Source organism: Sinocyclocheilus grahami, unplaced genomic scaffold (genome assembly GCF_001515645.1).
Source record: "Sinocyclocheilus grahami isolate Dianchi unplaced genomic scaffold, SAMN03320097.WGS_v1.1 scaffold19.1, whole genome shotgun sequence".
NCBI lineage: Eukaryota > Metazoa > Chordata > Actinopteri > Cypriniformes > Cyprinidae > Sinocyclocheilus > Sinocyclocheilus grahami.
Window position 1 is genome coordinate 2733655 of NW_015505198.1, and position 24256 is coordinate 2757910.

Consider the following 24256-nt stretch of genomic DNA (forward strand, 5'->3'; position numbering starts at 1 on the left):
ATATTTGCCAAAAATAGAACTTTTTTTATTTTAAAATCAAACAAGGAAGCCCTGTCCAGATTTAAAAAGTTGCGCAAAAGTACCGTAACGCATTACTTTCCATAAAAAGTAACTAAGTAATGTAATTAGTTACTTTTTTTATGGAGTAATGCAATATTGTAATGCATTACCTTTAAAAGTAACTTTCCCCAACACTGGTTATAGTAAGTTGTCTCTATTTACAGTATATGAGTGGTGGCGTCATCACGTTGACGTCATCATGCAATGACATGATCAACTAAACGTGTCATTATTTTTGTTTTGTAGTCACTTTATCCAACATAACCCAACTGGTCCTGAGCCACAACAAGCTGAATGGTAAGTTCTTCATATCTCAAGAGAAACGTCTTTTTGTGTTTTTTCTTTTAATTTCATTATATTGCACAAATATATTTGCATGCAAACTTTATGCAATACCTCTTTGAGAAATGATTAACCATTCTGTAAGTTTTATAGCATGGCTTTTCCTAGGGTTGGTGGTAGTGATTGTGACATTTACTTAGAAGGCAAATAATTGTCGAAAAAGCTATTTCATGAATCTCAGATACGAAATCCAATTTAGAAAACAACCAAGTACAAGGTAAAAAAAAGTTGCTTTGGTAACACTTTACTTGAAGGGGTGTGCATAAGACTGACATGGCACCGTCATAATCTAATATGAAGAAGGTTTTATGCATGTTTATGACAACTGTCATTAAGTGTCATTCGCTCAGTTATGTCATTTTTAATGCAAATATGACGTTATTTGACCTAACCCTACCCCTACCCTTACCCCTAACCATAGCCCATAACAAAGACATCTCAAACAATGTCATCTTTGCATTAAAAAATGACATAACTGAGCGAATTACACTTAATGACAGTTGTCATAAACATGCATAAAAAACCTTCATATTCCTTCAGATTATGTAGGTGTCATGTCATGATTATGAAGGTGTCATGTCAGTCTTATGCACACCTCTTCAAGTAAAGTGTAACCGTTGCTTTTTTTATATGCAAACTATAGGGTAGTAGAATTATTGAATTTAAATCAAATAATATTTGTCTTGTTTGCTAGCTTTATTTTAGATGCTTTTATAACGGTTAATTTATTTAATTGCTTTATTGCATTATATTTCACAATTTGACAAGTTGTATTGAGACTGCAGGTTCATGAGGGTTTTTGAAAGAACTGGTTAACTCCACTAGATGGCTGTCTTGCCCTTACTGATCACTGGTTGTTTGATTTTATATTCTGCTCCGTTTAAGTACCGTAGTAAAAAAAGAGTGACGATTAGTAGTTAGTAACATCTTCATTGCAATCTGTGAACATTCACTTTCTTTTTTCGTTTACGTGCGAGTTTAAAGATAGTCTGCATAAGTTAAGAGTTATTCAGAGAGTTATTATTAGGAGAAATATGTGTTTCAGTGTAGTTTGGAGCTTGTTTTCCCCTCCCACGTAATCTTTGGGTCCACGTTAACCGCTCTGAGCCATGTTCACTCTCATCTGATTTGTACAGGAAGTGTTTGGTCGGGGGATTTGTTTGTTTATGCAGGAATCTTTTCCCTTAATCTCCATGAAGATCCCGGTGTGATAATGCACATATCTGTCAGGTAGCGTCTGTAGTAATGATCAAAGCCTTTTAATACGATTTATAAGATATGAAGATGTGGAAATGACTCCTTCTGTTACGGGTCACACCACTTGACTGTAGCTGGTTTAAATGAGAAAAAAATCTTTATGCGGTCCAGAAGCATGAGGTCACTAGTAAAATGCTTCTGTTTTGATTCTATCTTATTATAAATATTATATTATGTTATATTATATTATAATATATTACCGACACTGATTTTTCCTTTGGCACAGTCACCTCTGACTTCTTGATTGTAAATATTTTGATGTATTATTACAAGTACTATAAATATAAATGTGAAATGGAATATATATATATATATATATATAAATATCACATTGTTATTATAGTCTGAAGTAATATTCAAAGCTGTTTAATACGATTTATATGATTTGAATATGAGGAAATGATTTCATTATGGAGCACACTGCTTGCCTGTTACTGATTTAAATAAAGAGTGAAAAATGAAACTGTATGAATACACAGTGGGGTCCAAAAGTCTGAGACCACAAGGAAAATGCTTGTATTTTGCTTTTAAAAAATATATATTAAGAAATTAATAATATTATATTATAAAAATGATTATATTATTAAAACTCTAAATTGAATTGATGTGTGTAGTCATGAATATAAATCCTAAATATTTCTTCTTAATTTTAAAATTAATTATTTGTTAAAAAAAAAATGTTTTTTAATTTTTTAAGGCTTAAAAAAAGAAAATAACAATTTCAGTTTGTTCCTGGACTCCACTCTATAGAAGATAGAATGTGTTTTTTTTGGTCTATTCCTCGCCACTCTGCATTTTCCCCTTCTCTGTTCCTCTCCCCTCTCTCATCCTGCCTGGTTAAAGAGCAGAGACAGGGAATCTGCCATCTTTTGAACTTTTCAGGGTAGTCAAGAATTACAGTGACATTTCGAACCCTTTCATTAGTGGCTCATGAGTAAAGCAGGGCTGCTGTTCGGCCCGGGCAGGCAGCAGCTCAGGTAATGAGACCGAGAGGAGAGGAGAGAGGGCTTTCTGCTCTGTATAGGCGTATATTCTTTGTTCTATTATCATCAGCCTGCCTGTTTTAAAGGCTCCAATAAAGCGGACACACATTTAAAAGAATGCATTTACAGGCAGATTGTTTGCAACTTGTGGTTGCAAAAAGTCGGTGGCGCTTTCGAGCCCAGTCTGTGGTTTAAGATGATAAAGTGTAGATGTCTGGTGGAGGCGTGTGTCTTAAGGATGGAGAAGGCGGATCTGAGATCAATCTTGTGTGTCATTTGGAGAAGAGTACAGGGACCCTGACATGGGGCGAAGGGTTCAGTGTTCTGCAGTGTCTCTTGGTGCGTTTACAGTTCCGTTGAGACACTTGGAAACAAATCGTACGTTTCAAGTATTTTTATGGGTGAAAAGGTCAGAGGATAGATGCAAAAATTGTGAATTGGATGGTCAGACTAAAACATGCTCAGCTAGCAAGGACACAACAATTTGTTACAACTTTTTTGGGTTGAATAATGTACATTTCTGTAACCCTTTCACTGTTATAGCATTCAAAGTTCCATTCAAATAGTTGCATATAAATATAATATCAAACAATTAGTCACTTATTTGAATGTATTTGATCTACTGATTACATAACATTTGAAAATGGCTTTTCATTATCATTGTTTAGAATTAATTCATACATTATTATTATTATTGTTAACATTATTATTATTATTATTAATATTATTATTATCATTAGAACAGTAGTAGTATTTATGTATTTAATTAACAAATTCATATGCTGAATGTACACAATCCGCTGAGTATATAACACTGGTAAAATTCTTTCATTATTTTAGTTTATTATTAAATAAATTATTTATATATTCCTATTATTATTGATAATAATAATAATTCATAATAATTTGTTTGTTATTAACAAGTGCATGTATATACTGAGTATATAATATTAGTAATTGGTTTTCATTGTTATTGTTTATTATTAAATAAATTATAATATTTAATATTAAATTCATATTATTAATGTATAATTCATATTATAAATATATTATTGATGATGATGATGATAATAACTAATAATAATATCATTATATAATTACTATTATAATTCTATAATAACGTTGTTAACAGCTTTTATTCTTGTATAATTATTAAACAGTTAATTTAGTCATATTAGCATATGCTTTGCAGCTTTGCACTTTGCAGTAAACATTTGCTAAAAGCAAATTAATTTATTAATAATTAGAATAAGTAGTATTAGTAATACATTTATTTTACTATTTTATTGTACTATTAATTTTATTTACTATCATTTCACAAATTAATTAGTTATTTGTGAATGTTTATTATAAAGTAATACCAATGTTTTTTAGCAAGCACATGAGCTGAAGAGTGCTGTGAGAGCATGTGCTTTCGTGTTTGTGTTTCGTAGTTTTGAATTGTTTGCGTGACGGCTGAATCATTTGTTCCTCCGTGTCTGGGGCGGCGCAGCTCTTGTTGATCTCTCTGGAGGTATTCGTGTCATGCTGTTTGTGTAAACCTCTCCCACCTCCCCTCCTCCTTAATGAGGGGCCATTGATCAGCCAGGAATCGGATAGAGAGCCTTTTCGGCCCATCGATCTCTGTCGACAGCAGAAAGGGGCAGGATGGCCTTGCGGGAGGGGTGCTGCTGATCCGTTATGCTAAGGCCTCCATCATTAAAATGTCAAATTTTTCGCTGGGGGAGTGACCCATAATTGAGCCATCAAAGACGGGACGTCTATCCGCTGACTCTGATAATTAGTCGTTAAACCTCTGCAGGTCACCAGAAAACCTTCAGTCTCATTGGACCTCGTCGCTCGTTTGGGAATGCTTTACCTTGGTGATTATAATACAATCAATTGAAATGCTTTGATTGATGAAACCTGCAGAACTGAAGTTGTTCTCACTAATTTATTAATTTATATACTCTCACTATCTCTCTCTATTTTTAGCTGTGCCTCCAAACATTGCAGACCTGAAGAACTTGGAAGTTTTGAACATGTTCAATAACCAGATTGAGGAGCTTCCAACCCAGATCAGTAGCATGCAGAAACTTAAACATCTCAACCTTGGGTTAGTCTGATGTCTCATCACTTGTTTTTTCATCTCTTTTCAACTTGTTTTGTCTATTTTTCCCTCCTTATTTTCATTTTGTTTTGTTTTGTCTCGTCTCGTCTCTTCTTTTATTTTCTTATCTCAAATTTTGTCTTTATTTTCTTGATGCCTCGTGTCTTTTCATCTTGCTTCTCTTCTCTTCTCTTCTCTTCTCTTCTCTTCTCTTCTCTTCTCTTCTCTTCTCTTCTCTTCTCTTCTCTTCTCTTCTCTTCTCTTCTCTTCTCTTCTCTCCTCTCCTCTTTATTTTGTTTTGTCTGTTCTGTTCTTGTCTGTTCTTTTCTTATCTCACCTCTTGTCTCATTTCTCTTAATATCTTGTCTCTTCTCATCTTTTCGTCTTTTTTCTCTTCTCTTCTCTTCTCTTCTCTTCTCTTCTCTTCTCTTCTCTTCTCTTCTCTTCTCTTCTCTTCTCTTCTCTTCTCTTCTCCTCTCCTCTCCTCTCCTCTCCTCTTCTCTTTTTTTTATTTTTTTTTTTCTGTTCTTTCTTCTCTTCTCTTCTCTTCTCTTCTCTTCTCTTCTCTTCTCTTCTCTTCTCTTCTCTTCTCTTCTCTTCTCTTCTCTTCTCTTCTCTTCTCCTCTCCTCTCCTCTCCTCTCCTCTCCTCTTTATTTTATTTTGTTTTTTCTGTTCTGTTCTTGTCTCTTCTTTGCTTATCTCACCTCTTGTCTTTTTTTCTTGTCTCATTTATCTTGATATCTGGTCTCTTCTCATTTTTTTAAAATCTTTTTTCACTTCTCTCCTTTTTCCTTTTCCTTTTCCTTTTAGTCTCTTCACTTCTAATTTTTTTGTTTTGTTTTATTTTGTCTGTTCAGTTATTGTCGTCTTGTCTTTTTTGTCACCTTCTCTTGGCGTCTCTTTGCATCTTTTAGTTTTTTCACTCCTCCCCCTTTCCTTCCTCTTGTTTCTTCTCCTCTTATATCCTCTTGTCTCATCTTTTCTTTTCTCATCTCTTCTGATACTGTTTTTCTCTTCTTGTTGTCTTCTTTACTTTTCCCTTGCTTCATCTGGATTTGTCTCTTCTTCCATCTCCTCTCCTTTACCATCTTTTTTCACCTTGACAGTAGTAGCGCCGCTGTCTTCCTTTGTTCTTCTTCCTCTCTGACTCTTTATATCCCTGGTCATCTGGTCATTCCCTGGTGTTCGGAGCCCACCTGAGCCCCACCCAAATCCCGAGGGTTCTCCTTCTCCTCCAAGGGCGGAGCATCTACAATGTCACGCAGGATTAAAGCACGGCACAATCTGCCCCGCGTCTGACACCGCACATTTTTATCGATTTGCTGTCAGACGCACCATTTCTACACATAATCTTGAAAACATAAGCCGGCTTGTTGTATTCCTGGCCGCTACTCCTGACTCAAATGTGCGGATGTGCGTGTGAGCATGTGGCCGCCCGTTATACTGATCTCATTTGTCAAAACAATTCCCTTTCTCTGGTAATTGCTTCACAAACAAGCGGTGGAATCAATTTGTTTGTTTCTTTGAAATCCGTTGCCAAAGTTTCAGAGTCTTCACGGCAAGCAAGTGTCATTTGAAAGAAAGAAAGAAAGAGACGGAGGACAGACGCTTAAATAAGCAAGAGTTAATCAGCATCTGATTTGGGTTCCCCTCTCTCTCTTTTTCTCTCTCTTGCTCTCTCTCTTGTTTTATCTGCGTCGTCGGGCACCTTGAGCACTTCTAATTTCAGATTCCATGTTCTCTGTCGGAAGTTTTCCAGCCAAAATGTAATCTGTTACCTTTCAAGGGCGAATATGATTTTAACATTTACAGACAAAACACATTTTTAATATTGGTGAACTAACTGAAGATTAACTTTTTGTTATTAACAGTGTTGTGTGAATGTCTGAGACCATATTGAAAATATGGGATTCAAATATACACTACTGTTCAAAAGTTTGTATTAATTTTGCAAGTCTGAAGGATGTATTTATTTGATAAAAAATACAGTAAAACAGTAATATTGTGAAATAATACAATTTAAAATATCTGTTTTGTATCCAGTTTTCAGCATCACAAAATCCTTCAGAAATCACTCTAATATGTGAATTTGTTGCTAAATAAACCTTTCTTATTATCAATATTGAGAACAGTTGTGCTGCTTTCAAATTTTGTTGAAACTGACATTTTTTCAGTATTCTTTTGATGACTATGAAGTTCAAAAGAACAACATTTATTTGAAATGTAAATCTTTTTTTAACATTATAAATGTTTTTACTGTGGCCTTGCTTTTATATTTATATTTTATATTTATAATTTATATAAATTTAACACAAATGTAGACATAAAATGACAAAAAAAATCTGTTTGCTTTAATGAGTGAAAGAAATGTTTCACTTATTAAAACAAAGGGTGACAAACCAAATAGCAAGACATTCTTGCATTTTTAACTCAAATGGTTATGCTGACAATTTGTAATTCAAATGTTGAATTAAATTAGTAAAATTCAAAATGGAAGTGCATGCTTTCACATTTTCACAATTGATCTCAGACTTTTGGACCCCTCTGTATTTAACTTTGAGGTTATAAATGTGAGTAGATCTGTTGAGCTGTGTTATAAATCTGTGCTGCGTTTGAAATATCAATCTTAATCAGTGAATCTGTGTGGACTGCTTGTCTCTGTCTCATGTCTCTGAGTCAGTCTGCTATGGATTTTCAATGGGTTCCCCTGTGTCAAGAATTGACAGGTGTTTTATAAGTGTGTGTCTGTGAGTGAATGTGTGTTTGAGTTTGTGTTTGAAGCTGTTGATTTGGTTAAAATGGCGTTTTATTGTTTTGTAGGATGAATAGGTTGAGCACTCTTCCGCGAGGATTTGGATCTCTTCCGGCGCTGGAGGTTCTGGATCTGACGTACAACAACCTGAACGAGTCCTCACTGCCTGGGAATTTCTTTTACCTCAGTAAGTCTGCAACACACACAATTCATTACCGGTATAACCTGTAATTTTTAATCATTCAAAACTAAAGACCACTTATGTAATGTTGCACATTTTGTACTAAAATGAAGAAAGTTGAAAAATGTAGCTCAGTTCTGATTGGCTAGCAATTTTACAGATATCAGAGTGCACAGGTTTTTATTTGAATTGAGTTAAAATTGTATTTAAAAATGGTCCTGCTTTTGCTTTAGTGACTGGAATATTTCCTATATTAAAACATAAACTGTATTTTTCCTAAAACTTTTTTTAATTTACAGAATTAAATTACAATACCGTTTGGGTCAGTAGGATATTAAATGAATACATTTATTCAGCAAGCATGCTTTAAATTTATAAAAAAGAGACAGTAAAGACTTTTATAATGTTACAAAATATTTCTATTTGAAATAAATGCTGTTATTTCAAATTTCTATTCATCAAACTTAGAATCCTAAAAATAAATGTTAAAGGGGTCATATGATGTTGCTAAAAATAACTTTATTTGGTGTAATGAAATGTGTTTGAGGTTTAAGGTTAAAAAAACACATTATTTTCCACATACTGTGCATTATTGTTTCTCCTCTATGCCCCGCCTTTCTGAAACGCATCGATTTTTACAAAGCTCATTGGTCTGAAAAGCAAGGTGTGCTGTTATTGGCCAGATATCCAGTGTGTTATGATTGGCCGAATACCTATGGAAATGTTACATCCCTACCATACTGTGATGATGCCCTGTCAGGCCGGAGCGACGAGACAAAAACATGAAAACCCATTATAAACAAGGCATTCGTTGCATCCAGTGGGGACATAATTACTGATTATAATGACTTGCACTGTCTTTTTACGCGTTGCGTTGCATCGTGCCGCGTAAACATAAAACCATGTCTGCATTTGTGATCGGAGAAATGACAAACAACAAGCCCTACTCTACACTGCCCAAAAAACTCTTATAAAATATAAAAACTCTTTAAATATAAAAAAAACTTACTTGCAATCTGTGAGTCAGAACAGCCGGCATTATAGTCTACTCTCCCAAGATCAGTAAACAGTCCTCCATAAAATGTGCTGCACACATCTGGATATTTGGGTTGAAGTGTTCTGGAACAGTGTTGTAAATACAACTTAACCACTGATTTCTAGTCGTGTCCATTTTTGGAAAGCCAAACAAAGTAGTTTCGCTTTCTCAACGAAACACAACGTCACACATGGCAGCCCAGAGTGAGCGGCGGCGGCCTAGAGTGAGCAGAGGCCAGGGGCTAGAGTGAGGAACGGCCGGAGGGCTAGAGTGAGCTGAGGCGGCAGGCTTGATAACGGCGCGGCCGGCGGATTCGATGAAGGAGGCTTGCGGCAACCACATGTGATGACCCCGGGCTGGACTCCGCTTCGTCCACGGTGAAAGCCGATCCACAGCACAAAGTTGTTGTATTTCCTCAGCAACCAGCATGAATCAACTTAGGGCTGGACGATATGGCCAAAATTTATATCACGATATATTTCTTAATTTCGGTCGATACGATATAATTCTGATATCGATATGAACACTATTAAAAAAGCCTCATAAAAACGGCCAAGAACAGCCACAACAGATGTTCGCGATACATATTGATATAGAATTATTGTCCAGCCCTAGATCAGCTCCAGGCATGACGAAGCAGATAGCGTCCTCTTTTGGAAGGCCAAACAAAGTAGTTTCGCTTTCACAATGAAACACACAGCGCCTTCACGACATGGCGGCAGCAACAATACTACAGCGAGAATAACAACTTTACAGATCTTCTTTATGCACCAAGAGCTTGTAACACTCCAAAGAGAAAGGAAAATTTTAAATCGCATCATATGACCCCTTTAAATGTTTAACTGCACATGTTTCTTTGCAGGTAACCATAGTTAACAGAGGAAGAACAATGATTTCAAGCACCACCCTCCTTTTAAAGCTTCCAGTCTGTTATAAATGACCAAATTTTAAAAAAATAAATCAGTTGCACTTACTAGCCTTTTTATTGTTTTTTTGGTCTAATGAAGCAATATGCATTGTTATTTCAGTAAGAATTTATTGATGATTAGATATATAAAAAAACAAAATGTTGACGGAACATTTTTGGAGATTTCAGTCTTTCCTTATTTAAATATAAGGAAAGCAAGTGGCATTACCAAAATGTCTGTTGAGTTAAACTTTTGTCATAGTGGGTTTTGTGTCGGTGCTTGATTACTTTTTAGACAGCCTGAAGCTGTGACCACAAAGTCACAAATTTTCCACTAATTTCCATTTGTTTATTGTTGTGGGATTATTGATTTCAGATTTACCCACTTAAACAAGAACGAACTGTGGTCGCTTGCATTTCAGGCGCTGGTTTACCAAATTTAAAAAAAATAAATCAGTTGCACTTACTAGCCTTTTTATTGTTGTTTTTTTGGTCTAATGAAGCAATATGCATTATGTTATTTCAGTAAGAATTTATTGATGATTAGATATATAAAAAAACAAAATGTTGACGGAACATTTTTGGAGATTTCAGTCTTTCCTTATTTAAATATAAGGAAAGCAAGTGGCATTACCAAAATGTCTGTTGAGTTAAACTTTTGTCATAGTGGGTTTTGTGTCGGTGCTTGATTACTTTTTAGACAGCCTGAAGCTGTGACCACAAAGTCACAAATTTTCCACTAATTTCCATTTGTTTATTGTTGTGGGATTATTGATTTCAGATTTACCCACTTAAACAAGAACGAACTGTGGTCGCTTGCATTTCAGGCGCTGGTTCTTTGGCAGAATAAACTGCAATGAGAACCAGACAACCTACTAACAATATGCAAACAAAATAACCGTTAACTTCATCTTCATCATTATCATCATAATCCTCATCAGTCCAATCAGCTGGTCCCGTCAGAGGACACTGATGAGCAGTGATGGGCTCTAATAACCTGTTATTTTAATGGCAGCCACATAATGAAAGCACCATCTTAACATTAATCAAGGTCTCTGATCTCTAACCACACACACACACTCATACACGCGCTCCCAAACCTCCATTTATCACTGCTGTTAGGAGTGGCTGTCATATCAGCTGTGATATTGACTTCTAAAGCAAGTTGCAATGGATATGATTGGCTTTTGCTGTTGCTTTATCCAATCAGAACACTGAATGGACAGGAAGTTTGTGGGGCTTTTTAAAAATCCCAGTTCCAGATTATCAAAATATAGTTGTGGCCCGATTTTGTGTAGTTTTTTTTATTTTTATTTAATTTTTTACTGCTTTAATGTGTTTGCCCGTGTGGTGCTCAACTACACAGTGTGAGTGTGTATTTGATGCTATTTGTCGATCTGTTGATATTGCATGTGTACTTGAGTTGACCGTTTCTATTGATCAGAGCAATACTTCTCTCTCTCTCTCTCTCTCTCTCACACACACACACACACACACACACACACACACACACAAACAAACACACTCTTCTCTCTCTCATTTCAGCCACCCTCCGTGCGCTCTATCTCAGTGACAACGATTTTGAGATTTTGCCCCCAGACATCGGCAAGCTGGCCAAGCTACAGATAGTGAGTAATTTATCTAAATTCCCTCTGAAATCAATTGCTTTTGTGGCGCTCTGTGCCGTGTGTGTTGGATTTGTTCTCCGCAGTGTGTGTTCTTTATCAGATGCGGTGAGAGGTGATTTAGAGGCTGATCTTCACCCCTGTGCTCGCTAAGATCAGACTCAATGTAGGGTCACAGATACATAAAACAGCTGATAATTACAACTTTGAACTTGAAAATAATATTCAACTATTTTGGTTTGGTGTTGCATTAAAATATAGGTGTAATTACAGCCGTGATTTTTAGAATGCAAGTGTTATGAGATGCTGTCAGTAACCACCAAAAGTTATTTCGACTTGCCCCACAGTTTGTAAAAGCAATCAAAAATCACATGTACAGTAATGCATTTGCAATGGAAGTCTATGGGACAAGAAATTGCTCTAGGAAAGTATAGCAGCAAGACTAAAAAGTTGCACATCTCTGCTTTTATATCCCACAGGTTGCCCTGAAGACTTCTCATGTAATTGTTTTACTGTAGATGCTGTGTTTGCTTGTTTTTAGAGTTGAAAATTTAGAGCTGAAGTTATTTTCTGTGTTCATGAAAACCATGTTGCAATATTTCTTTTAAAAATATAATGAAACAATGTTTGCAATACATTTAGCTTCCACTATGTGACATTCTGAGTAAAACTGAATATTCAGTGAAATATAATTTAGGGGCTTGATTTTATCCATGTTGAATTGATGAAAGATTAAATATTTATTACATTTTGAAAATATGAAATATAAAATATGACTATAAAATTTATTTATTTTGTCACATGAATATATAAATCACACTCTGTTTATCATATATGAATGAATAAGACAAGGGACATTTATTTAGAGTAATAAGATTAGTAAGAACATTGGAAAATAGGAGTAACAGAGTAATAGGCAGAATTAATAAGTAAATAAGATTGATTATTGGATCATAGATGAAATTTATTATAAATGTTATTATATATTTTGTTATTTTAAAAATTGACGAAATATTATGAACTTATTTTTTAATTATATTTGTATTTTTTTAGAGTCACATGCATGAATAAATAATGCTTGATAAGGCCACAGACATTTATTAAGAAATAAATGATTCACTGTAAAAAATGACTGTGAATTTAACTGTAAAATACTGTAAAAATGCTACAGTAAAAACCTGTTAAATGGTTAACGGTAAGTTCCCCTACTATATACTGTGAAAAACTGTATTGGATATTACATGTAATTTTACAGTAGTATACTTTTTTGGAAGTGAAAAAGATTGTATAATTTACAGTGAATAGCTGTAAATTGACATTCCCAGAATTCCCTGTTACATTTAAAATTTGATGTTTTTTTGTTGAAATAACTATGTTTCTTCTTAGTTTTTTTCTTATCAGTTGTGTACCTTAGGGGTATATGTTACATCTAATGTTGTTCAATTAATGTTTATTGCATTATTTCATTTTCTTATGTGTTACCATGATGGTGTTTAGTGTTCGTGGGAATGACACTGTACACCTTCTATATATGTTAATATTTAAAAGCTGCTTGTGATAGGCTTTGGTTCATCATGTGATTTTCTCATCACCATTCAGCATGCTTTTGGTGCAGTGTTTACAAAGGTACAACATTTCAGTGCATTGGTATATTACCATTATATCAGTTAATGAAATTACGGTAGTTAACTGTAAATTTAAGTTAAACCCATAAAACCTAAAACACTGCTACTGTATTTTTTACGGTAAAATTCTGGCAACCACAGCTGCCGTTTTTTTTACCGTAAATTTAACAGAATTTTTTTTATAGTGTTGATTATTTTGATTTCATATTGTATTCCATACTTATCGGAAAAAAAAACTTCTTTAAATATTGACAGTTTCTCCTTCTTTTCAGTTGAGTTTGAGGGACAATGACCTCATATCTCTACCCAAAGAGATTGGAGATCTGGCTCAGCTGAAGGAACTTCACATTCAAGGGAACAGACTCACTGTTCTGCCTCCTGAACTTGGTAAGACATGAACTTATGCTCAACACATTCCTGGATTAACATCCTTTATATAATCATATCAGCCAATCAAAGCCTGACCTTAAAACAAAAGGGCAATGATTGGTTATATACACACCCATAAACTATACACACCCAGGCTCCTCAACCCCCCCCAAAAAATCCACACATTACACACCAGGCACAGCCTTGCACTCTAATTGGCTACAGATTTGTCTCTTGTGTGATTGGCTGGAGGCTCTGGGTTGGATCACACCTCACTGACCCACAGAGTGATACTGCTGGGGTCAACTGAGGTTGAACTCTCTACCTGAGTGCCTTCACTTTGGGTAAACCTACACACACACACACACACACACATTTAACTGTAAAATACTGTAAAAATGCTACAGTAAAAACCTGTTAAATGGTTAACGGTAAGTTCCCCTACTATATACTGTGAAAAACTGTATTGGATATTACATGTAATTTTACAGTAGTATACTTTTTTGGAAGTGAAAAAGATTGTATAATTTACAGTGAATAGCTGTAAATTGACATTCCCAGAATTCCCTGTTACATTTAAAATTTGATGTTTTTTTGTTGAAATAACTATGTTTCTTCTTAGTTTTTTTCTTATCAGTTGTGTACCTTAGGGGTATATGTTACATCTAATGTTGTTCAATTAATGTTTATTGCATTATTTCATTTTCTTATGTGTTACCATGATGGTGTTTAGTGTTCGTGGGAATGACACTGTACACCTTCTATATATGTTAATATTTAAAAGCTGCTTGTGATAGGCTTTGGTTCATCATGTGATTTTCTCATCACCATTCAGCATGCTTTTGGTGCAGTGTTTACAAAGGTACAACATTTCAGTGCATTGGTATATTACCATTATATCAGTTAATGAAATTACGGTAGTTAACTGTAAATTTAAGTTAAACCCATAAAACCTAAAACACTGCTACTGTATTTTTTACGGTAAAATTCTGGCAACCACAGCTGCCGTTTTTTTTACCGTAAATTTAACAGAATTTTTTTTATAGTGTTGATTATTTTGATTTCATATTGTATTCCATACTTATCGGAAAAAAAAACTTCTTTAAATATTGACAGTTTCTCCTTCTTTTCAGTTGAGTTTGAGGGACAATGACCTCATATCTCTACCCAAAGAGATTGGAGATCTGGCTCAGCTGAAGGAACTTCACATTCAAGGGAACAGACTCACTGTTCTGCCTCCTGAACTTGGTAAGACATGAACTTATGCTCAACACATTCCTGGATTAACATCCTTTATATAATCATATCAGCCAATCAAAGCCTGACCTTAAAACAAAAGGGCAATGATTGGTTATATACACACCCATAAACTATACACACCCAGGCTCCTCAACCCCCCCCAAAAAATCCACACATTACACACCAGGCACAGCCTTGCACTCTAATTGGCTACAGATTTGTCTCTTGTGTGATTGGCTGGAGGCTCTGGGTTGGATCACACCTCACTGACCCACAGAGTGATACTGCTGGGGTCAACTGAGGTTGAACTCTCTACCTGAGTGCCTTCACTTTGGGTAAACCTACACACACACACACACACACACATACACATACAGTACTGACTGCCCTTCTGACAGTAGTTTTTCTCCTGTCATGTTCCATTCCAACAATTTAATCTATGATTCTGGTGTACCAGGATTCCAGCATTATGTCAAGACTCACCTCAAGTGTCATATAAATGTCCTTCTATACAAAATCAGTGGCCCTGCACAATGAGTGTGTGTTTATGGTGCAATTTCAGCCTGTTGCGTGAGTTCCCAACTAATAATTTTTTTTCCTATTGGGAAAAATTGTATAGAAATTGTTGATGCTTGTATGATCATGGATTGTATACTAACAACCTAATTGCAACACTTCAAAAACTTCTCAGAACAATTTAGCAAGCGCATAGCAATGCCCTCAACCACTCACTAGCACCATGACTGAGAGGTTTGCATGGGCAAACAGCACTCATATTGTTTTCAAATTTTAGTTTCATGAGTTATAATGTAGTGTTTTAGCAATTGCCAGTTGTTTACTGGCGTTCTAGGTGTGTGTGAACGCTCCGGTCAGCAGGTCTTTGTCCTGTGCACTCTGTAGGGGAGACTCTTCCTGTGTGTAGCTTATTAGGACCCCTCTGTCATGTCCCTGTAATCCCACTCCACAGACCGGCCTCGTTAAGACCACCGCCGCTGTGTGTATGTGTGAGAGAGAAGAGCCTGACTAACAAGAAGCAACCAAGCGCACATGCCAAGAGCAGGAAGGGAAAAAGAGAAGAGGAGAAAAAAGAGAAGGATGTGAACGAGAGTGTGCAAAGAGGACAGATAGACAGTCTTTACCATTCAGAATATCTCATGTGTAAAGCTGATGCTTTAAACTGTTATATGAAAAGAGGAAGAGGAGGGTGGAACTGAAGCAAGCAGACGTCTGGTTGAGCGCTGAGATCTGAAATAGTTGTAGATTTAGGTCTGTCGTCTAGGTCTTGTAGGTTCAGGGTTGATTTACACTAGCGGTCGTGTCTGACTGCGTTTGTGAGGTGTGTCATTGTGTGCCGGGGTCCAGGTTTAATTTCACCCCCTCTTTGACAGGCTGCTCAACACTTGCTAATCAGAAACTATTTAATTAGCCCCCTTGTGAGCTGAGATGAGCCACATTAGCACTTTGACCTGTACTGTTTCATCTGCACACTGTGAACTGGTTCTCCTCTGGTCTTGTGTCGTTGCGCGTCATCTCTTCTCTTCTCTTCTCGTCTCGTCTCGTCTCTTTTCTTCTTTCGTCTCTTCTCTTCTTGCTTCTCTTTTCTCATGTGTCTCTTCCCTTTTACTGTGTTGATTTCTTTCTTTTGTCTCACCTTTTCTCATCTTTTCTCTTGCAAGTTCATTTTCTTTACTCTTCTTTTGATTCTTCTTGTTTTGTAATTTAATTATCATCTAATTTAATCTCTTTGGGTTTCTTCTCTCATGTCTTGTTTCTTTTCTCTCGTTTAATTTCATAATATCTGGTCTCTTTAAGACTCATCTAATCTAATCTGGTCTCTTCTTGTTTCTTATTTTGTCTCATTTATTTTCTCTCATCTGATCTGGTCTCTTTTATCTTATGTCTTGTTTCTTATTTTGTCTAGTTTTGTCTCAATTTTTTATTTAATCTAATTTTATCTGGTCTCTTAGCTCATGTCTTATTTATGTTTTGTCTTATTTCATCTCATCTGGTCTCTTCTCTCTTGTTTATTTTATTTTTTTATTTAGTCTATTCTCTTTTTTCTCTTGTTTATGTTTTGTCTCATTTTATCACTTTGTTTAATCTGGTCTCTTCGGTTCTCATCTCATGTAGTCTCTTCTAGTTTCTTGTTTTGTCGTGTTTCTTTTCTCTCATCTAATCTCATCTCATCTGGTCTCTTTTCTTCTATCTTATGTCTTGTTTCTTGTTTTGTCCATTTTTTTTCTCAGTTTTAATTTCATCTCATCTTATCTGATCTCTTAATGTCTAATCTTTTGTCTTCTTGTCTGTCGTTTTGTCTTATTTCTTCTCATTTGATCTTCCATGTTTTACCTAATCTTATCTCTTTCTTCGTGGCTTCTTTTTATTTTGTCTGATCTGGTCTCTTCTCAGTTTTTTTTCTTTACTCATCTGGTCTTCTCTCATGTTTCCATCATGTCATCTTATTGTCTTTTCTTCTATCTAGTCTTTTCATTCTCATAATCTCTTCTCTTTGCTCATTTCATCTCCCCTTCTCTCCTTGTCTGATCTTACTTGCTCCGTCCTTCCCTGTATGTAAATCTCAAATTCTCCTCTCTCTTTCTGTCTATAGGTAACCTGGACCTGACAGGCCCTAAACAGGTGTTTAAGGCTGAGAATAACTCCTGGGTGACTCCCATCGCAGACCAGTTCCAGTTGGGTGTCTCTCATGTCTTTGAGTACATCCGCTCGGAGACATACAAGTAGTAAGTGAATCTCTCTATCTCTCTGTGCTGTTAAACGCCCAGGAGCATGTGCTGTGAATCTGAGTGACACAGATAGTAGCTCAGTAGTGAGGATACAGGCTGCTTACACAAATGTTGCTGGTTTGATCCTTAGTAGTAGTGCTCATCTCATCTACCTCCAGTTACACAAACCCTTGAACACTGGCATCAGTCACCAAAGAATCATTGGGGTGTTTGCTTGACGTATCGTCCAGCCAGCGGGCAGCACCCCTCGGCCCATGATGGATCGGATGCTACGACTTCAGCCTGTAAAACACTATGCTAGTCGCAGAACTCAGATTAGATCAAATGCACATCAACAGCCATGGATCCAGGCACCCTCCCTGGGTCTTTAACTAAGAGAAACGTCCTGAAATGTCTTGCTAAATACAAGGTATAAATTTAGTCCCTCTATACAGGTCAGTTTTATTGTGGCACATATTTTTCTGGAACAACCCTTAGGATGGTGATGAAAGAGAGGAAAGGTGCAGTTCTCTTATTATTTCAGGATCTGATGATTTAATGCACAATCAAACTAATTAAAATGAAAGCTGGAGGCGTTACCCTAAAAGTCTCGTTGCTCTCTCTCTTTCTTTATCTCTTGCTCTCCCCTTACATGTTATAAAATGTCCTGCAGAAAATCTTTTGTTTGCATTAATTTAAACAGTGACTTTTTCACATTGGGTGTCAATAGCACTGACCACACGGTGAGGCCTTTTGCTCCCCAATAATCAAGGAGTAGGGAAAAAAAGCAAAATTGCAATTTGGATGTGTAGAAATGGCATGGAGTATAAAGCATGTGATTTGGTGTTTTTGCACATGGGACCTGAGTTTGTGACTTTTCGCATCCTACCGTTATCTCAATTGTTCTCACCATCATTTTGTGTCTCAATTCTCATAGTTTCTTTAAAAAATCAAAATAGAAATAAAAACATGGAATCAGTGTAACCGCTATTTACTATTTTAACAGTATGTTACCATAATACTTATGTTTTATTATCTTATTTATAGTTATATATTTAATGTTATATATAATTGTATTATAATATTCTACATGTTGTTATATCATATACTAGTAGAAGTTCTTATAATATTTATATTGTTTTAATGTATTTATATTTTTATTTATATGTTGAATATGTTGTAATATACTGTATAGTTGCACTAAACATAGTATAGATTATAGCAACATATATAGTAAATATATATTGCAACTTTATAATATATTAAATATATATAGTATATAGTAAATATATAAATTATAATATTGTAGTAAAATATATTAATATACATTATATATATATATATATACAGAATATTTTATTAGAATATTTATTATAAAATATTTGTTTTAATATATTTAATATATTTTCATTTGTATTTATGTATTTAATGTTATTATATATAGTTGCACTATATATACTATAGTATATAATATAGCAACATAGTACAAAATATCTAAAATCATTAAATAAAAAAATTAAAATATGTTAGAACAATAGAAATTTAGTAAGAGAACTACTAGCCTATATAATATAAAAAGATATAGTGATATATAATGTTATCATAATATATTACTTAATTATATAAAAAATATAATACATAGTATGTTATATTATAAATAGTCGTACTATGTGTGATATAATATATATATGTATATATATATATAGTATAAATGCTTCTATTTTATATACTAGTATGTTATTACCGCATTTTAATACTACTTTACTAATATGGCTCAAACCTGACAAAAACCTGACGTAATCCTTTTGACCTAGGGGAAGGAAGTTTCCAGACTAATTGTAGTATATGTTTCACGGCGCTGTTCCACTTACCAATCCCCCTGAACAGGAGGCAAATCCTCCTCTGTTTGATCATTTAGCTGCTTGCTGTGCCGCTGTCTGGAGAGGACCGTCGTAACCCACTTACCGGAACTGATCTCCCCCTACGGGCACAGTCAGAACCACCGCGCATCTCAGTGTGTGCTGACACCGTGACCGTGTGTGTGTGTGTGTGTGTGTGTGTGTGTGCACGTCTGTGCGGTTCGTAATAATCAGATACTGCTGCTTGAAACATTTTGAATAATTTTGATATGTTGACTGCGTATCATCCGTTCTAATGCTCTTGTCTTTTGCCAAACTCAATAGTTTGTTTGCGCATCGTATACTTCCTATACGCTGCTTTGTATCGAATTAAAGTCCACTTGAAGGTTACGTCGCTGAGAGCTGACATTGCATATTCAGTTTGATAAATGAGAATTTTTGACTGAATCAATGACGTTTGAAGCTGTCATCCATTTTGTGTCAAGCAGTCATCAAAACTGCCGCATGTGTTAGATTTTTGAGTCCGATATCTGAGTCTAAGCAGTTCTGACCACCATTTATCTTTCCGTAGTTACGTTTTGTACTTGTGACATTTAGTCTGAATTGCTCCTCAAGTTTTAGGAGGGAGATCTCTATCCAATGACTCAGAAGTAGCCTTGTGGTGAAAAATCTAGTCTGGTTACCCAAAGGCTGCAATTTCGAACCCTAAAAAGGTTGATGTCTATAATCATGTTTACTTACCATGTGTGGTTCTTCATTGAAAACCAATCTGGGAGATTTTACTTAAGTCAGGAAAAATCATTAAAAACTAATTTTACTTCTGTAATATGAATTATTTATAAGGAAAAAATGTCTTGCAGGGTTTTATCCATTGGGATTAATTGTGCTGTGAAAACTGGACATTTTATACCTGTCTCCTGTGCTCATCTGTAACGTCAAAGCAAAGATGCTTGTGTGTTTGTTCCTCTGTTTGTTTATGTGCCTGCGAATGCGCGCGAGAGAGACAAGTAGGTTGTCTCACATAAGACAAGTGTTAACGGTGTGTAATTCTCAGTAGGTGTGTGTCCATGGCTCAACAGTTTCATTCTCACCTGCCTAAATGTCCTTCAGCTAAGAACTCACAAGACTCACACCTCTCTCCCTCTCCCTCTCTCTTCCTTTCACTATTCCTCACCTCATCCAGTTTTCACTCCTGATGGACATTTTCTCATTTAAGTTCACTGATCCAGCGTTTCGAAATACCAGAACGTTAAAACAGCACAAGACAGCCATATCCAGGCTGCTTTAATTTTTAATTGGCAGGGTTGTACCATTATAACTGGGCATACTCTTGTCTGTTTTAAGTGGGGGTGCACAATATATTGATACTGTGTGTGTGTGTGTATATATATATATATAATTTTTTTTTTCTCTAAGAATTGCGAGTTTATATCTCGCTATTGTGACTTTTTTTCTCAGAATTCCAAGTTTATATCTCACTATTGTGAATTTTTGTCACAGAATTGCGAGTTTATATCTTGTAATTCTGACTTTATAACACAACATTGCGAGTTATCAGAATTGTGAGATAAAAAGTTGCAATTCTGAGAACAGTCATTTTTCACCCTCAGAGTTTACAGTACTGTATATTAGGACTGTGCAAATAATCGAATGCGATTTTCATGTGCAGCTCATCAGTAAAGCCGGTTCTGTGATTAGTAGTAAATCTCCAGCACATGCATTCAGATGGAGCGGCATTTACTACACAAAGCCGTAGATCACTGACAAGCTACACAATATCGCGTTCATAATCGGCAATGAATCGCCTGCAATTTTGAACACGATATTGTGTAGCTTGTCAGGAATATGTCAACAACTGTGGGGGTGCACAATATATTGATACTGTGTGTGTGTGTGTATATATATATATATATAAATTTTTTTTTCTCTAAGAATTGCGAGTTTATATCTCGCTATTGTGACTTTTTTTCTCAGAATTCCAAGTTTATATCTCACTATTGTGAATTTTTGTCACATAATTGCGAGTTTATATCTCGTAATTCTGACTTTATAACACAACATTGCGAGTTATCAGAATTGTGAGATAAAAAGTTGCAATTCTGAGAACAGTCATTTTTCACCCTCAGAGTTTACAGTACTGTATATTAGGACTGTGCAAATAATCGAATGTGATTTTCATGTGCAGCTCATCAGTAAAGCCGGTTCTGTGATTAGTAGTAAATCTCCAGCACATGCATTCAGATGGAGCGGCATTTACTACACAAAGCCGTAGATCACTGACAAGCTACACAATATCGCGTTCATAATCGGCAATGAATCGCCTGCAATTTTGAACACGATATTGTGTAGCTTGTCAGGAATATGTCAACAACTAGACATTAACGTTATTATCGCGGGAAGTCTAATTCTTATCGTGAGGAGAATTTTTACCGGTATATCGCAAATGATAAGATATTGCCCATCCCTAGTTTGTATCATGCAATTTTGAGAATAAAATAATTGCAAAATGTAAACTCACAATTGTGAGATAAAAAGTCTTCCATAAAAAACGGGCTTCCATAAAAAATCTAAAAACTAAATTCTTGTGAACAATTTTTTTTCCAGGATGTAAACAAAATATACATATATACAGCGGGTGAAATAACTATTGAACACGTCACCATTTTTCTAAGTAGGCCTAAATATATTTCTAAAGGTGCTGTTGACTTGAAATATTCACCAGATGTCGGTAACATACATACAAAGTAAATAAAATAAATAAGTTCAGAAATTAAGTTGTGTGTAATAAAATGGAATGACACAGGGATAAAATATTAAACACATGAAGAAAGGGAGGTGCAAAAACGCATGGAAAGCCAAGACACCAGCTGAAATCTATCAGTAATTAGAAAGCAATCCTGCCACTTGTCAGTGGAAATTAATATTAGCTGGTTCAGTCCCAACACCTACAGTACCAGGATGATGAAGATGAAACAAGGGTGGACATTTCAGCAAGACAATGATCCCAAACACAGCCAAGGAAACTCTCGATTGGTTTCAGAGAAAGAAAATAAAGCTGCTAGAATGGCCCAGCCAGTCACCTGACTTGAATATATTTACTTAGGAAAATGCTGACGTGTTCAATATTATTTTACCCACTGTAAATGTGTATATAATTTTGATGTGCTATAACATCAGTTATAAAAATTGGGCAAATCAAGTAGACCTAATGGGGAAACGTCACCACACTAACTCACTCAAAAATTGCATTATTATATCAGTCCTACACAGTGTTGGGGAAAGTTACTTTTAAAAGTAATGCATTACAATATTGCGTTATTCCCTAAAAAGTAACTAATTACGTTACTTACTTACTTTTTATGAAAAAACTTTTTATGTTACATTACTTTTGTGTTACTTTCACGTTACTTTTTAAATATGAGCAGGGCTTGATTGTTTTTAATATAAAAAGTTATATTTATAGCAAATGTAAAAGCTCTTTCACACCAAAAAGTGTAATGAATAAACCTCAGGCTGAAGGAAAAGTAAATTCACATCTGTACAGTAGAACGCAGGAGAAGAAACACTCTTCAGCAATAAAAAAACAATGAAGCACAATTGTTAGCTTCTCTAAAGTAATTTTTGCTTATTAGTGCATGCGGTTGAACTGGATCATCAAAGGTCAGCAGCAAAGACATTAGTTAATAAAATGGGATTAGATACATTTGTGTTATTTAACATATTTAATTATTGCAGATTTGCGTCATATTCTGAGTTTGCATTTCACTGTTTTAATTCATTTTGATGAATACTAAATCTGTTTTTTGTGAGTGGGATGAATTAATGCACATTCACATTTAGTCTAGAACTACAGTAACATCATTGTTCACACAGCGCACCCAACTCCTCTGTACTCCCGATTTCTCAGCCCTGGTTTTAAGATAATATTATTTTGTTTTGTTGTACCTGACCATTCATTTGATGGCCGTTAAGATCATGAGTCATGTTGTTTCTTGAGGACTGACGTTTTGTCAAATATTCTAGTCATTTATCTTGAAATCACACAGATGTTTAGAATTAAAACGGTTGACAACGAGTCTTTACCCTCCTCTCGCTTCCTGCTCTTCTGTCAGTGGGTTTGGTCATAGCATGAACCGCGGGGCAGAGGAGGAGGAGGGGGGTAACCTGTCATGCATATTTCATGGGGCGGCTTGTTAACCTGACAGAAGGATCTTATATCTGACTGACAGCATTGGGGAGACTCTTCGTGCTCATAATGCATTAACATATCGTAAAGCCGCCTTCCTGCCATCTTTTATTCATCGCTAACTCTAAACGCTTGTTGACCGCGGTACAACTGCCGCAGCTCTCTTCACAGCTGTCCAGGGCTGACTGAAAAACCAACCGCAATTAACTTCCCAGCGGCACAGACCCTGACATGCACACATGCAGGAAGTCCCACGTCTATCCAGTCTTGGGCCGGTCGTATGAATCAGCGGGAAGGAAAGGTCACAGACTGGGAATTACTGCATGTGTGTTTTAAAGTGTGTGATAAAGAGATTCAGAGACGCCTCATTCTGTGACTAGTGGGATCAAAGGCCACAATTGCAGTTTTGATTTGGACTTTTTTGTCATTTTCATTTACTTTTTTAATGAAAGTCCTTTAAAATTACATATTATATTCATTCATGTTTTGTTTTTTTCCATTTTACACTGATTGAAATATAATTTTAATATATAATAGCATATTTTAATCAATGAAAATTGTACATTGTTGAGGGTAATGTCCAAAATGATAAGAGCAAACATTAACATTTTTTGTTTATGTATAAACATTTATTAATTGTAACAAACAACAGCTTTAACATCTTAAAATAACACTAGTAAACAGTGAGCATTGAGCTACACTCTTAAAACTAAAGGTGCTTCACGATGCCATAGAAGAACCTTTTTATCTAAATGTTTCCATAAAGAACCTTTAACATCTGAAGAACCTTTCTGTTTCAGAAAAGGTTCTTTGTGGCAAGGTTCTTCAGATTATAAAAAGGAAAGAAAGAGATGGTTATTTAAATAACCTTTGACTGAATTGTTCTTTGTGGAACCAAGAATGGTTCTATGGCATCACTGTGAAGAACCTTTTAAGCACCTTTATTTTTTAAGAGTGCATAAGATGTTTTCTGGAAGAAACTTTTTCTTTGAAAAAGAAAAAGTTTCTGTGTTTTTGATACT

At 35.4% G+C, this 24256-nt stretch overlaps 1 protein-coding gene across 4 annotated transcripts in view; it reads left to right on the plus strand.

Annotated features, from left to right (window-relative positions):
* The window catches only part of rsu1 (Ras suppressor protein 1), a 45853-nt gene that overhangs the window by 2340 nt on the left and 19257 nt on the right, over positions 1-24256 (plus strand). For all 4 annotated transcript variants that reach the window (XR_001605123.1, XM_016237668.1, XM_016237683.1 and 1 more), the window contains exons 3-8: positions 307-357; positions 4617-4737; positions 7553-7671; positions 11154-11236; positions 13131-13245; positions 17075-17207. Coding sequence is in view for 3 of the 4 variants with exons in the window: in XM_016237668.1 (XP_016093154.1) it covers positions 307-357; positions 4617-4737; positions 7553-7671; positions 11154-11236; positions 13131-13245; positions 17075-17207 (622 nt within the window). In the remaining variant the exon portion in view is untranslated. The remainder of the gene's footprint in view (positions 1-306; positions 358-4616; positions 4738-7552; positions 7672-11153; positions 11237-13130; positions 13246-17074; positions 17208-24256) is intronic.